At 43.0% G+C, this 14,656-nt stretch overlaps 2 protein-coding genes across 2 annotated transcripts in view; one reads left to right on the forward strand and one right to left on the reverse strand.

The window, feature by feature from the left end:
• AP2B1 (adaptor related protein complex 2 subunit beta 1) overlaps positions 1–1,803 on the reverse strand; it is a 154,802-nt gene extending 152,999 nt beyond the window's left edge. Inside the window, exon 1 of the mRNA XM_044672741.1 lies at positions 1,677–1,803. The gene's annotated coding sequence lies outside the window, so the exon portion shown is untranslated. The remainder of the gene's footprint in view (positions 1–1,676) is intronic.
• Positions 1,804–6,019: 4,216 nt separating this feature from the next.
• On the forward strand, positions 6,020–9,695 carry PEX12 (peroxisomal biogenesis factor 12). Its single transcript, XM_044676201.1, has 3 exons — positions 6,020–6,392; positions 6,770–7,323; positions 9,094–9,695. Exons 1-3 carry the CDS (start codon positions 6,267–6,269, stop codon positions 9,491–9,493), a joined length of 1,080 nt encoding a protein of 359 aa, XP_044532136.1. The 5' UTR covers positions 6,020–6,266; the 3' UTR covers positions 9,494–9,695.
• Positions 9,696–14,656: the final 4,961 nt, after the last annotated feature.

Consider the following 14,656-nt stretch of genomic DNA (forward strand, 5'->3'; position numbering starts at 1 on the left):
TTCTCCCCTCTAAAATGAGACCTAGTAGTATTTTTTATTATCTAGTTTATTATTTGGGGGGCAGCTGGGTGGCTCAGTGGATTGAGAACCAGACCTAGAGACAGGAGGTCCTAGGTTCAAGTCCAGCCTCAGACACTTCCAGCTGTGTGACCTTGGGCAAGTCACTTGACCCCTATTGCCCACCCTTACCACTCCTGGGCCAAGGACGGTCCCTAGCCCGGATGAAAAAGGAGGAGGGTTGGGCGTGGGGCTAGCAACCCCACCCTGTAAAAACTACATCTGCTAAAGAAACTGCAACCTAAACTAGGGGCAGCTGGGCTAGCTCAGTGGATTGAGAGCCAGGCCTAGAGACGAAAGGTCCTAGGTTCAAACCCGGGCTCAGATACTTCCCAGCTGGGTGACCCTGAGCGACCCATTGCCTACTGGTTGTGGCCCTATGCTCCTAGAATGGAGTCCCAGGATAAAAAAAAAAAAAAAAAAAAAAAAGTTTATTATTTATTTATTAGCTAGTTTACAGTGGGTACTTAATATTTGTGGAACTTAACTGGATCAGATGCTCTCTTCCAGGTCTAAATCGTATGATCTGAATTTTCCATAACCTAAAAGTCAGGTGAGCATTTTTCTGGGTTCGATTTAATTCAAGACAATTCAAAGAGCTTTTATTAAGAGCTTACTCTTTCACCCGCTCCCCCACCCCCAGGAATTTAAACTGTCCCTTCCCAAAGTTCCTAAAGCCTCAAGCAAAAACGGAAAACATATCAGTCCTAATCTACCGTTCCATAAGATGAATACTTAAAAGCTTCCTTCCCCAGGGACCTCAACTGACCGATACCTAGAAGCCAAAAAGGTCTCGTTAGCTAAGCCCTCAAAACCCAAACTGGTAACCCAACTTCTAAGCTACAAGCTGTATGACCGTAGGTGTTGCTTTAAAAAAAAAATAAAAAGTTTCTCAGGGCCTGGGTTTCTCCATCTGTAAAGTGAGGGGGGAAATCCCCTCTAATTTACGGGGTCCTTGTGATGAAAGGGATAAAGGAGACAGAGGTAAGGAAGAACCGAGGAAAAAGAGAGGGGAAAAAAGAGGAGGAGGGAAAGACAGATGGAGGGAGGGAGAGAAGAAAGGAAAGGAGGGAGAAAGGGAGAGAAGACAACAAAAAGGAGAAAGAGGAGGAAGGCAGACTGAAAGGAAAGAGGGAGAACATGGAGAAGAGAGAGAGAAAGAAAGGGGAGAGAAGAGGAAGAATAGGGAGTAGGAGGAGAGGGAGAAAGCAGGGTGGATTTCGACAGCTCAGCTCGGACAGCTCTGGCCAGGCCCGGCTCCGGGGCCCCGCCCGAGCTCCGGTCCGCCACGGTTGACCCTGCTCTTCCCCGGAGCTCGCGGGGCTGCAGGTGCCCAAGCAGTCAGAGCAAGGGCCAGGGCTGGACTGGCGCTAATTGAATGACTCGGGGTCGAGGGTGCCAAGCCAGGGTGGCAGAGAGCATCCTCCCAACTACCTCTAAAGCAGTGATCCCCGGGGTTCCCAGCCCCGACCCGCCAGAGCTCACCTGGCCACGCCCCTGCGTCCCCCCTCCCCGCCTCCACTCCAGGCCACACGGCCACGCCCGGCCCCTACAGCCCCCGCTCCCGCGCGGCTGCCCCCCTGAACCTCGGGGCCACGGTTCGGGCGGCCTGAGCTCACCGGTAGCGGCGAGGAGGAATGAGGCGGGTCGAGGAGAAGCAAGATAAGGCGAGGCAAGAAGAGACGAGGTGACTGGCTGCGAACGGATCGAGAACTCCTGCCCGGCACGAATCCTTTCGGGGCGGCCTCAGCCACTGCGCAAAACCCACTTTGCCAGGGCTAAAGATGGCCGACAGGAAGCGCCCACGTCAATTGCGCGTGCGTTGTAGCGCCCGCGCGGGGCGGTACTCAACGTCCTCTGGAAGAGAGAACGACTGCGCGTCTAATCGTCATGGAGATAGAACTCCCCCCACCCTCCCACCCCCACAACTGCCTGATTCGTGGTACCCCCCCTATTCAGTGAGGAGCAGAGGTGCTCCTTTAAGTGGCAGTCAGTGCCGAAGCATTCAATAATTGAGTGCCTACAGCGTGCCAGGCGCTGGGCTGAGTTCTGGGGAGACTAAGACAGAAACCGTTTATTTATCCAGATCTATATGTACTCAGGAATTCGTTTTTTCAGGACACTAAGTCACTGACTAAGCGCCTTCTATTTGCCAGCCCTCTACGTGCTGGATGCTGGAGCTAAGAGATCTAAGGCAAAGGTTTTCCAACTGGAGTCAGGAGTCGTTTTTGTTTGTTTGTTTGTTTGTTTAAAAACCCTCATCTTCCCTCTTGGAGTCCATACTGTGTATTGCCTCCAAGGCAGAAGAGTGGTAAGGGTGGGCAATGGGGGTCAAGTGACTTGCCCAGGGTCACACAGCTGGGAAGTGGCTGAGGCCAGATTTGAACCTAGGACCTTCCGTCTCTAGGCCTGGCTCTCAATCCACCGAGCTACCCAGCTGCCCCCAGGAGACGTTTTTTAAAAAATGATTTTGATCTGCCTTGGAACGATATCGATTCTAAGACTGAAGGTTTTTTAAAAAACGTTTTTGAAAACTATATTTCATTATAATTGATTTCTTTTAAATTCTATATATTAAATGTATTTAAAACCATCATTCTGAAAAGAGGTATATAGGTTTCCCCAGACTGACATGTCACAGAAAAAATTAATAATCCCTCTTCTTAAAGGGAGCTCCCAAAAAAGATTGGGATTTCCACCAAAAGCAAATGTGTTTAGTGTTTCTGGTGAAGCAAGGAATGCTGTTGGGTGACCCAGGACCTGGATTTGAATGCAAACCAGACTGATTGTCATGGGTGGGAACTTTACTTCTCCCAGGCTGATTTTCCTCACCTATATAATTAATTGATCATAAGAAGCAGAGCTATAAGAGACCTCTTCCCAGCCCCTCAATTTTACACACAGGGAAACTCAGGCCTAGGGTAGCTAAGGGACTTGCCTGCCCTAGGAAACAGGTACAATAAAAAAATACATTTAATGACTACAAAGTGTTAAGTATTGGGGATAATAAAAACAATGAAAGGGTCTCTGCCCTAAAGGTGCTTACTTTCTAGGCAGAAACAATGTGTAGGATAAAAACATGAAGAGATTGGACCAGAGAACTTCTCCTTTGTCTAATAGCTCTACATCCTATAAGCAAGTTAAAAAAAGTCCAGTCATAGATTAAAAGATGGCATCCAAAGAGAATCACATGATTTTATATTTAGAGATGAAAGGGAGATAAGAAGCTACCTACTCCAATCTTCTCACTTTACAGACAGGGAAACTGAGGCCTAGAGAACTTGGGGCAGACTTGTCCAAGGCCACAGAGACAAGAATCAGTCAGAATTTGAACCCGGGTCCTCCAACAGCAGATGCAGTGTTCTTTCCACCATTACCATACAGAATCCATTTTTGCAAACCCAAATCAAAATTACAAAAATCCTGAGTTCAGCATTCAGGCAATCTAACAAATATAAGAAATGTTCCTAGAAAAGAACAGTCTTTCCCTCATTATGTTTATCAGATGGTCCTATGAATGGTTAATATAAAAATAACACTTATATGCCACTTTAAGGACTGTAAAGTTCATTAGCTGCAAATATTATCCTTATTTCAGAAACAGCAAAATCCAATTCAATAAACATTTCTAGAAGACTTTCGATCTGCAAGATGTGGCCACTGTGCCAATAACACAAAGCCAAAAAAACAAAAACAAAACTCACAGAGTCCCCATTCTCATAGCGCTTATATAAATTCTATTAGGAGGGATGGCCCATCTATGAAAGGCCAACCATCTAATAAGTGGGAAAATTTAGATGGCAGCATTTGTGAAGTGGAAGAGTCTTAAGAATGCTCTAGTTCATCCCTCTCTTTACACAGTTTAAAAAACTAGAGCCTACAAAGGTAAAGTAACACCCAAGATTACCCAAATAGTAAGTTTCAAAGAGAACCTAGATAGATTCAAATCCAATTCTGACTCCGAATTCTGTGTTCTATCCAAAACAGAAAACTATTTTGATGAAAGTGCTTCAGAAACTGTAAAGCAGAAGAGAAATGTGACTTATGAAGTTTAATAAATTCATCACTATTCTCCAGCATTTCAGCTCAGTGCTTTTGTTGAACCTAAGCCCCACTCTTCCCTCATTTTATTCACCTATTCTTCCTCCATTGAAGCTTAAATATCTTCTTTAATACACACTAACCTTTCCCATCCCTCAACTGCAATGCATGTTTAGCTCCCTCATATCACACAATTAAGTTTTGAGAAATAACAGATCTTATAAATTTATAAGTATGTTTAAATATATATGCATATAAAGAAACACAGAGAGAAAGCTCAGCCTTGTTTACAAAATTAATTGGAGTATAAATTTGCTAATAAGGAATCTGTGGTTTAGATATGTTACATTACTTGCTCAACTAGGAGTAAGTGTTGGAGTCAGGCAGTACTAAAAATCTAAGTCTTCTGACCACAAATCCAAATTGATTATCCCAGACTACTTTACACTCCTTTATATTATTATTTATTTCACCTGTTTGGCTTGTCTTCTTTGCTTCATTCATACATTCATTCAACATTTACAAAGCATTTAATAAACTAAGATGCCAAGTGATGGCTCAGTTCCAAGGATGAAGGTATGGTCCACCTCATGATTACTACAATTTATCTATTCAGTAGTTATTTGAGAGTAAATGACACTTCAAAGGAATACCCTTTTGATGGACAAAATCTGCCTGAAATGGAAAGATTAGACAAGCCCTTCCTCTGAAATACTGACTCTATGACCTTCTAGGAAAGTCTCTTAAGATTATAAATTGTAGCAATTGTCAAAGAGTTCCCTCACTAAGAGGGGCCACAAGAATACTTGGAATCAGCAAGACCTTGAGTTGGAATCTTGCCTCAGACACAATAACTGTGTAATACTGAACATGTCATTTAACTGAGTTCAACCTTGTTTTCTCCATCTGTAAAATGGGGATAATAGCACCTACCTCCATAAGTTGCTGTAAGGATAAAATGAGAAAACATAGGGAAAGTGCCTTGTAAACTTTAAAGTTATAGGAGTGTTGGCTCATTTTATTATGTCAAAATAACAAGCCTTGCCAAAAACAAACACAAAAACCTCAGATGTGTAGAATAACACTTTAAGGTACTTTACATATATTTTCTTATAAGATGTGCATTAAAGGCAGCCAGATGGTGCAATATTTACAGCATTTGACCTGGACTGGTAAGACATGAGATCAAATCCACTACTGATCACTTGCCAGCTGCGCATGACCCTAGGCACAACACTTAATTGATCTGCTTTGTATCCTCATCTGTGACATGGAGATAGCAACAGCACCTATCTCCCAGGTTTGTGGTGAGGATAAAATGAGACATTTGTAAAGCGCTTTGAAAACCTTAAACATAAATATCAAAACATGCTTGGCCTTGTTATCTCATCTAACCCACACGACACAGTGAAATAGGTGGTTTTTTTCCCATTTTGTGAACGAACGTTCTGAGACTCGTAGTCTCCATGGTCACATGGTCATCCGAATCCAGGAGATTTGGCACACCACGTAGCACACAGTAGGTGTTTAATAAATGCTTATGGATTTGATTTCCTGATTTTAGTCTATTCAGTTCTTCCCCTCTCCTTTCACTTGGCAAATAAGGAAACAAATCTTATTCTTGCCTGGTTTCCAAAGAGCAGCCAGAGGTAAGGGAATGAGAAAGCAGGATTTAAGGGGAGGTGGGGCACAGGGCGTGGACCATTTAAAGGTCCAGGTGGCCAGAAGCGGAAATGAGACACCGGGGAGTCGAGTTACTTCCCTACAAGCTGGTAATCTGCGAGCTAGAGCGTCTCCACACCCCTCTCACGGCTGGAGAAGAATCTACTTCCGGGAGTGACTTCCGGACTCCCCAGCTCCGAGTGCGGCTGCGCGGCCGGGAAGGGTTGTTGCTCCCCGACGCTGCCTCACGGCGTCCGGCCCCCTCTATGGGGACCGGGGTCTGAGCCCCTGGTCCGGCGGCCGCAACCAAGTAGGCCTCCTTCCTTTACCTCAGAGATGGCTGCCTGACCCTCCCGCTAAGCGGCCGCCTTTGAATCCTTGCTTCAACGCCTCCACTCCCCACCCCCACCCCAAGTTCTGTACAGCCAGGCTCTCTCATGGGCAGCCCTGGAGCTCCTCACCTCTTGCCGTCTGAGGCCCGGTAGGGCCGGCACAGAGAGGACACCATGGCCGAGCACGGAGCTCACATCACAGCCGCCTCCGGCTCCGATGACCGGCCTTCCATCTTCGAAGTGGTTGCTCAGGACAGTCTAATGACAGCCGTGAGACCTGCCCTTCAGCATGTGGCCAAGGTAAGGGGTGACAGGGGCATCAGGAGAGGGCAGAGGGCTGGAGCCCGCCTGTCAGCCCCAGGAAAGCCTCGGGCTCTGAAGTCCTCCTTATCGGGAGTGAATGCAGGGAAAGGCAGGCTCCCCGCTCTGCAGGGTGTAATCCCACAGCAGTTAGGCGCCTGTCTCCAGCGACTGGGAGTTCCCAATACCAAAAGTCCATTTAAACTCGTGCCTGAACCTCCAGTGGCCAGAGCTCTGCTCATTTAACCTTCAGCGTGGTTACATTTGTTTCATGCTCAGGCCCAAAGTCTTTGGAGGCTTCCGAGAAAACAGGCAGTGCTGCACATAACATTATTGCAATGATTATGTAATGAAATTATTTTCCCATTTTGCCTTAGGTTCTTGCAGAATCCAACCCTGCCCATTATGGCTTCCTCTGGAGATGGTTTGACGAAATTTTCACTTTTCTGGATCTTTTGCTACAGCAGCACTACTTGTCTAAAGCCAGTGCCTCCTTCTCTGAAAACTTTTATGGCTTAAAGAGGATCGTGATGGGAAACCCTCGAGAGGTCCAGAGATTGGCCAGTGTTGGCCTCCCAAAGAAGCAGCTTTGGAAGTCCCTCCTGTTCCTGGTCCTCCTTCCCTACTTGAAAGTGAAGTTGGAGAAGTTGGTCTCCAGCCTAAGAGAAGAAGATGAATATTCCATTCATCCCCCCTCTTCCTGTTGGAAGCGTTTTTACCGAGCTTTCCTGGCAGCTTATCCATTTGTAACCATGGCCTGGGAAGGCTGGTTCCTCATACAGCAGTTACGTTACATCCTGGGGAAGGCTCAGCATCATTCACCATTGCTGAGCCTAGCTGGAGTTCGCCTAGGTCGACTCTCAGCTGAAGATATCAGAGCTCTGGAAAAGACACTAGCTCAAGCTAGTGGAATGCCACAACCAGCCACTAGGTAAAAGTGGAGGTGTAATAGCAAACCTCTATTCCTAGATTACTAAGAAAATCTTTTTTTTTTTAAATTTATAAATACCATGCTAAAATCTTATTCAGATTTTTGCCACATTCAGACTGTTTTATAGCCCTGCTTCGTTGTGCTCCAAAAAAACCTACATCACTGACTCATTTAAAAAACCCTAGATTACTTATAATTAAAATGTGTGTAGCTCCTTTATGAATCTCAATTAGAAAGAGGAAGGCATTTCAACTTAATGTACTTTTATTAACAAGAGGAATGACCCCATAATTTCAGTTAGAACCCTTTCTACCAATACAGGTCAGCCCCTTCTCTACAAACATGTAATTTTAGAGAGCTTCCTTTAATACTGAAGAGCTTATAAGAGTTGACTGAGGTCATACCAATATGAAGGTTTCAAAATAGGATACAAATCTATGCCCTGGCTTTGAGGCTGCTTCTTCAATGAAAATTTTTTTAAGTTACCTACTGCATGAACCTCCTAAAGATAGCACTCTACTAGTGCTTGGAGGTTTGTCAAAATTAAACCAAACAGGTTCTGCTGCCCTAAGGGAAGTTATAACCTACTTGGATTGAGGGGCTAGATATGGCATGCTTTATGTGGTGGGTGTTACAGTCCTTTGTGTGTAAATGCATGAGAAGCCACCATGTGTTGATGTCAGAACCAAGACTCCATTGGATTCAAATTTTGTCCCTCCTGCTTAGTACCCTGCTTTGGGCCCAACTTTGTAAAACAAAAGCATTGGGCACCTCTCTTGATCTTCCTAGCCCTAGATCTGGGCTCCCACTGAAAGAAGTGGCAATAATTGGGTCTGAGACTTGAAGATGGTGAATTAGAATGTCAGAAGGAAGAGGTTCCAGCTATCTGAGCCTGGACCAAGAATTGGTAAAAACAAAGCCTATAAAGCTAGACAAGGGGGCTTGCTGGGCTGGAGGGAAGTCAAGAAATGGTGTTAGGCTAGACCTATGATTTTCACTCATGCAGAGTTCCAGGTAAGGAACATACACAAACAATGCAGATCAGTCAGTGAACAAGCATTTTTTAAATCATTTGCTGTGTCCCAGGATGTGTCTGCTAGGGATACAGAAAAGGAGGGAAGGATAATCCCTGCCCTCACAATCTAATGAGGTCCTATTCTAACACATAAAAGAGCCAAAGGAGGTATATACAAGATACATATAAAGTAGATAGAAATCAATCTCACAGAGAAGGTGTTAGATCAAGACATTCTTTGCAATATACTATTTTTGTCTATTGGAACACTTGAGAATGAGATTTGTCCTAGGTCACACCGCCAGCCTATCAGTGTTGGGAAATAAGGCTACAAAGTAGATATAAGTCCTTGCAAGGCTAAAGACTTTGGTTTTAACAAGACTTATGAGTTTGGAAAAACACTGAAAGCTGTGGGCAGCATAGAACCATCTGGGGTTTTAACATGAGTCTGTGGATAAAGAATATTAATCTGTCAGCAGTGTGCAAGTAGGATTGGAAGAGGGAGAGCCTGTAGAGAGCAACTCTATGGAGGAAGCTAGATGCTATTAGGATAGTCCCAGGAGTTTGGATTGAGAAGAGATAGTGGAACAAAAAGGGATAGGTATTGCAAAGGTCGAAGCAACAGAATTTGGCTACTTCCTAAAAGAGTTGTGACACTGGAACTTGGTCAGGCAGTTGTATACATAAGCCTAATGAGCACTCATCAGATTTTGGGCCTTCAGCCTTAATGTCTGTTTTCTCTTCCTCCCCAACAGTATTCGAGAGAAGGTGCAATCAGCTGTCAAGAAAGCTATAGGAGGCCTTGCCTTGTCCATCTCCACTGGCCTTTCTGTAGGTGTTTTCTTCCTGCAATTCCTAGACTGGTGGTACTCCTCAGAGAATCAAGAAACCATCAAATCTCTGACTGCCTTGCCCACCCCACCACCCCCTGTCCACCTGGACTACAACTCTGATCCTTCTTTGTTGCCGAAGCTGAAGACTGTGTGTCCCTTATGTCGAAAAATCCGGGTGAATGACACAGCACTTGCCACCTCTGGCTATGTGTTTTGTTACCGATGTGTTTATAACTATGTGAAGAGTCACCAAACCTGCCCCATCACAGGCTATGCAACAGAAGTACAGCACCTGGTTAAATTGTACTCCCCCGAAAACTGAATGACCTTGCCAACTGTGCCCCATGGTAAGACTACTTTGCCTGCCTTCCATCCTGCCACAGAATGGTATTATCAGATCCATTCATGTTAGTCACCCACCTCAGGACCACTTCAACCTTAAAGAGCCTAGCAGAACTTTTTAAAAAATCAAACGCCCAGGGGCAGTGAGGTGGCTCAGTGGATTGAGAGCCAGGCTTAAGAGACAGGAGGTCCTAGGTTCAAATCTGGCCTCAGACACTTCCTAGCTGTGTGAACCTGGGCAAGTCACTTAACCCCCATTGCCTAGCCCTTGCTGCTCTTTTGCCTTAGAATCAGTTCTAAGACAAAAGGTAAGGATTTTGAAATTAAAAAAAAGATATACCCATTTGAATGTAGTTTATTCACATGTCTTCCAGCCCCCATCCAGAAATTAATAAAAGTCAAGGAGTTAGATGAAGACATAACCAGGAGTCATAGGGGGAATGAAACACAAAGAGTTGTTCTGAGTATTGCTGCTTAGTACTATGTGGAAGAAGGAGAAATACAATACCCAATCTCCCCTATCTCCTCTACTTTGGATCTAGTCTACAGTATCCAGAGAAGGATTCAAATAGGAAGAGAAAGAAGCAGGTACTTATATGCAGTAGGCAGGCCCTACTTCAAGGACTCACTTGTCTGCCAATAACATTTAGGTGTTCCAAAGGGGATGTTGTTTCCTTTGAATGGAAACAAAATTTTAGAAAATGAGTCACTTTTTCAAACTCACACTTATTCAGCACAGTATTTATTAATGCCTCATCCAGTTTGATTTGTAATTCAGAGTTAATCTTTCCAAAGAAAACTCATAATTTACCTTTCTTGGATAACTGGAAATGGGGAAATAATGTATCAGGTTGATTTTACATTTAGAACAGTCTGAGAATCTTAAGTATGAAAGTCAAACCGACAAACCACAAAGGAGAAAAACACCCATACCTACACTAATCCAGTTCTTATAGAGTCCCAGAGAGGCAGAGCTGGAAGGAAACTTGGAGGCTAGAGTTCAAGCCCCTCAGTTACAGAGGATGATGAATAGAGGCTCAAAAGTAAAGTGATTTGCCCAATCATCCAGTCAGTTACTGACCATCCAGGCCCCCTGACTTCTTACCCAGGACTCTTCTCTCCATTATGCCACAAATAACAGAGAGCAGAAAAACAGCTTTGTGTGAGCATTTTCTGACTCCCAAAACCGTTTGCTAAGCTAACATGAACTCTCACTGCTACTAATAGAAATTGTTATGAAGCCCCAGAGCTTTGTACATAACCCGAAAATAAATTTTGGTTTTACACAACATGACAGTGAACTATTTTTGTCATCATCTGGCTCCTAAAAGTAGTTGTGTCTGTGTTCTTCATAAAAACTAGAACTGATTTCCATCTAGACCATTAAAAAAAAATTTTTTTTAAACTCTTGCCTTCTGAAAGAGTAGAAGAGCTAGGCAACTGGGGCTAAGTAACTTACCCAGGACCACACAGCCAAGAATTGTGCAGGTATAGTTGAACTCAGATTCTCCTGACTACCTAGCTGTGCCTCCTCATTATAAAATTTGGAATTACTTTCAATGAAATTATTCATTTTAATACAGTTCATCTCTTTTGCTTGTTATCCAACACTTGTGCTCCAGAAAAATTGTCCATCCAGTTAAATTTTTTTTTTTTTAAACTTTACCTTCCATCTTGGAATCAATACTGTGTATTGATTCCAAGGCAAAAGAGCGGTAAGGACTACGCAATGGGGGTTAAGTAACTTGCCCAGGGTCACATAGCTGGAAAGTGTCTTGAGGCCATAGTTGAACCTAGGACCTCCCATCTCTAGGCCTGGCTTGCAATCTACTGAACTACCCAGCTGCCCCCTATCTAGTTACTTTAAACAAAAAGTCAAATAACTGCTCCAATAGCATAAATTTAGCTTAATAAAGATCAGCCAGAAAGGATAACTGAACTTTGGGAACAGTTAAGGTTTTTTTCTATTTTAAAAACTATTCTTTGTTCTCTCTAATTGTCCCTTTTATATACCTCTATAAGTTAGAGCCAAATGATGTTTTTAGACAAATATTTTAGATTTCAAAATAGAAAATTATCAATTTATCACATACCACATGCCATACTGAAATGCTTAGCCCATAAGCTAAATTAAAAGTGAAACATTTAGCTTGGTCAAGATTCAAAATTACTGATTTTCTGTTCAAGTATTACTGATTTTTAGAAAATTTTAGTGAGAATCTAAGCTCATAAAGCTCTGGCAGCCCAAGAGTCACAAACTTGCAGAACTCTTGAGCTTAAACTGACTTAAAATATCACAATCCAAACCTTTCATTTCATACATGAAGAAAGTGAAACAAAGAAGTTAAATTATTTTCTCAGCATCACTGAGCTAGTCTGTGACAATTCTTGAGTCAGAAGGACCCTTAGAGGTCAAAAGAATCCATGCCACTCATATTGCAAATAAGGAAACTGAGGTCTAGAGAAGGAAAGTGACTTTTTTAGGTCACAAATAATAAATGACAAAGCCAGGATTCATATTTACATCCCATGATTCTCTTTCTACTTCACTAAGTTCACTCCCTAGCCTTAGGACTCAATTCTGATACTCCATTAAACAAGAATTTCCCCCACAACACCCCCTGCCATTTCACAGTGAATTAATTCTAGCCAACTACATTGCAAATGGACAGTTATATTTCATCTTATCCCAAGGTTTAAGGGAATCTAGAGGCATGTTGGTCTATTTACTAATTAATAAAATTTCAATATACTTCCTTAACCAATTGTAAGAGCACTGGAGTGAGTGAAGCTTACAATGCTGAAAAGCTGACTTGAGTGACAGACCAACAGCTGAGCTGGAGAAGGGGATCTTGAGAAGGAGAATCTGAAGGAAGAGGCTTTTGATCAGGGAGAGAAGACAAACGTTTGCTCACCTGGGATCAATCGAGAGCCAGCCCAAGGGTTTCTTTGAACATCTGTATCCCAAAAGCATTGTGGTTTCCTGAAAGTCTTAAACATCAACTAGAAGATTTCACGTCTCCAAGGACCTGAGGGGTCAGCAGATTCAGCTAGCCACTAAGCTGAACCCCAAAGACTTTCAACACCTACCTGCCTTGCCTCAAAGACCCTGTTATATTTCTCATAGTGTAGATTTAGGTTAAGATAAGAAATAGGGGAGGAAATGAGAATTTCTGGTTTCAGTGATCTAGTCAGACCAGGAAGAAAGACCTTTTGGGATTAGTATTTAGGGACTCCTCAACACCTTTACTCTTTTTCCCCATCTTCTGCAACCTTAATAACAAATGAATAAACTTGGATAGCAGTCAAAAGAGATTTTATTCAGGGGGACACAGAGGGAACAAGCAGTCCAAGAGGCTAAAACCTCAAGCCTTGACTCTGGCTAATCAAGACCCCTTGCTATGCCACTTTAACCCAGTGAGGGGCTTCTGCCTAAAGAAGATCTTGGCTTACCAAGCCTGGGGGCTCACCAACATTACCCACAACTAAAGCCCCCTCTCAAGCTACCATTGCTTGCCCATTCTCTGGTAATCCATCTTTTACAGAGAAATCCCCCTTTTCCTTCCAATAATAGTGATAGGAGAGAGGGCTCCTGACAGACAACCATAAGAGTCTCTCTTTTATATAAGACACCTCTCCAAATATATAATTATTACACAATCAAATCAGAGCCTCTATTTGTTGATTAAATGTTATTTATTAAATTGGAGAAACCTCATTTCTCAACAGTGGTTACTCACATCTCTTTATTAAATCCTGTAATCTTCTAGGAAAACTAAACAAAGGTACTAAATATACTATATATTAATAATGAAATCAATGAGAAATCCAAGAGAGATCATTATTTATAGTATTTTATTTTGTTTTTTATTTTTATTTTTTAAACCTTTAACTTCTGTGTATTGGCTCCTAGGTGGAAGAATGGTAAGGGTGGACAATGGGGGTCAAGTGACTTGCCCAGGGTCACACAGCGGGGACGTGTCTGAAGCCAGATTTGAACCTAGGACCTCCCTTCTCTAGGCCTTACTCTCAATCCGCTGAGCTACCCAGCTGCCCCCTATTTATAGTATTTTAAAGCTAAAAAAAATAACATAACCCAGTTTCTCAGTGCAACTGGAGATGATCACTTCTGAGAACACAACCATCCACCACTGATGTTCAGGATACAAAATGACACCTCTTCAAAAGATTCTTCATCCTTTCTGCAAGATCAGGGTTATAGTAAATTTATTAGGGGAAAAAGATTCCATATTCATGCTCTGTCTTCCCTAGCTTCTTTCCAGTTATGACAATAACAAATTCATTTTTAAGCTATCACTCCCAACAGTCTCTAAAGCAAAAGTTAAACTGCCATTTCCAAATGTAGTTTGGCTCTCGAAATAAATGTTTGACCACTTCTGAATGTAATTAACTTTAGAGGTTTGGACCAGTGTTGAACCCAATAGTAGCTGACCATAGGCTGTAGGGCCCAGATGTTAGGCCACATCAGCAATCTGACGGGTTAACACAATCTGACTGCTTCCTCGATATTATAAACAGTAAGTTGATTTATTTCTCAAGTACAAGATGGGCTAGTGGACCAGGGTGATGTAAAGAAAAAGTAGAGAAAGGCAGGAAAGGAAAGGAAGGTAGCCAGGTTCCCTCCAACCCCCCACCAAGGAATTGGCCAGGGATCTTTGTAGGTTTGTAGGGAGCAGATTAAATCAGGCTAGACTCAAGGGAAAGTTAGATGGTTTTATTTAGGGTTAGGAAGGGAAAGTTCATTTTATTTTACTTTTTATTTTTATTTATTTTGAACATTTTCCCATAATTACATTTCATGTTCTTTCCCTCTCCCCCAAGCCCCTTACTCCCCCCCACAAACCCGACTCACAATTCCACTGGATTTTACATGTATCATTGATCAAGACCTAATTCCATATTATTGATAGTTGGACTAGAGTTATCACTTAACATCTACATCCCCATCAGCCCATGTGTTCAAGCAGTTGTTTTTCTTCTGTGTTTCTACTCTCACAGCTTTTGGAAGGGAAAATTTAGGAAAGCCAGGGGGCAGCTAGGCAGGGATCAAAACTCCACCTCGGTTAGGAAGTGGAAGGTGTCAGAGGAAGTTGCAGTAGAGTCCTGGGAGATAGAGTCTCCC

The sequence above is a fragment of the Gracilinanus agilis genome, chromosome 4 (assembly GCF_016433145.1).
Source record: "Gracilinanus agilis isolate LMUSP501 chromosome 4, AgileGrace, whole genome shotgun sequence".
Classification (NCBI taxonomy): domain Eukaryota; kingdom Metazoa; phylum Chordata; class Mammalia; order Didelphimorphia; family Didelphidae; genus Gracilinanus; species Gracilinanus agilis.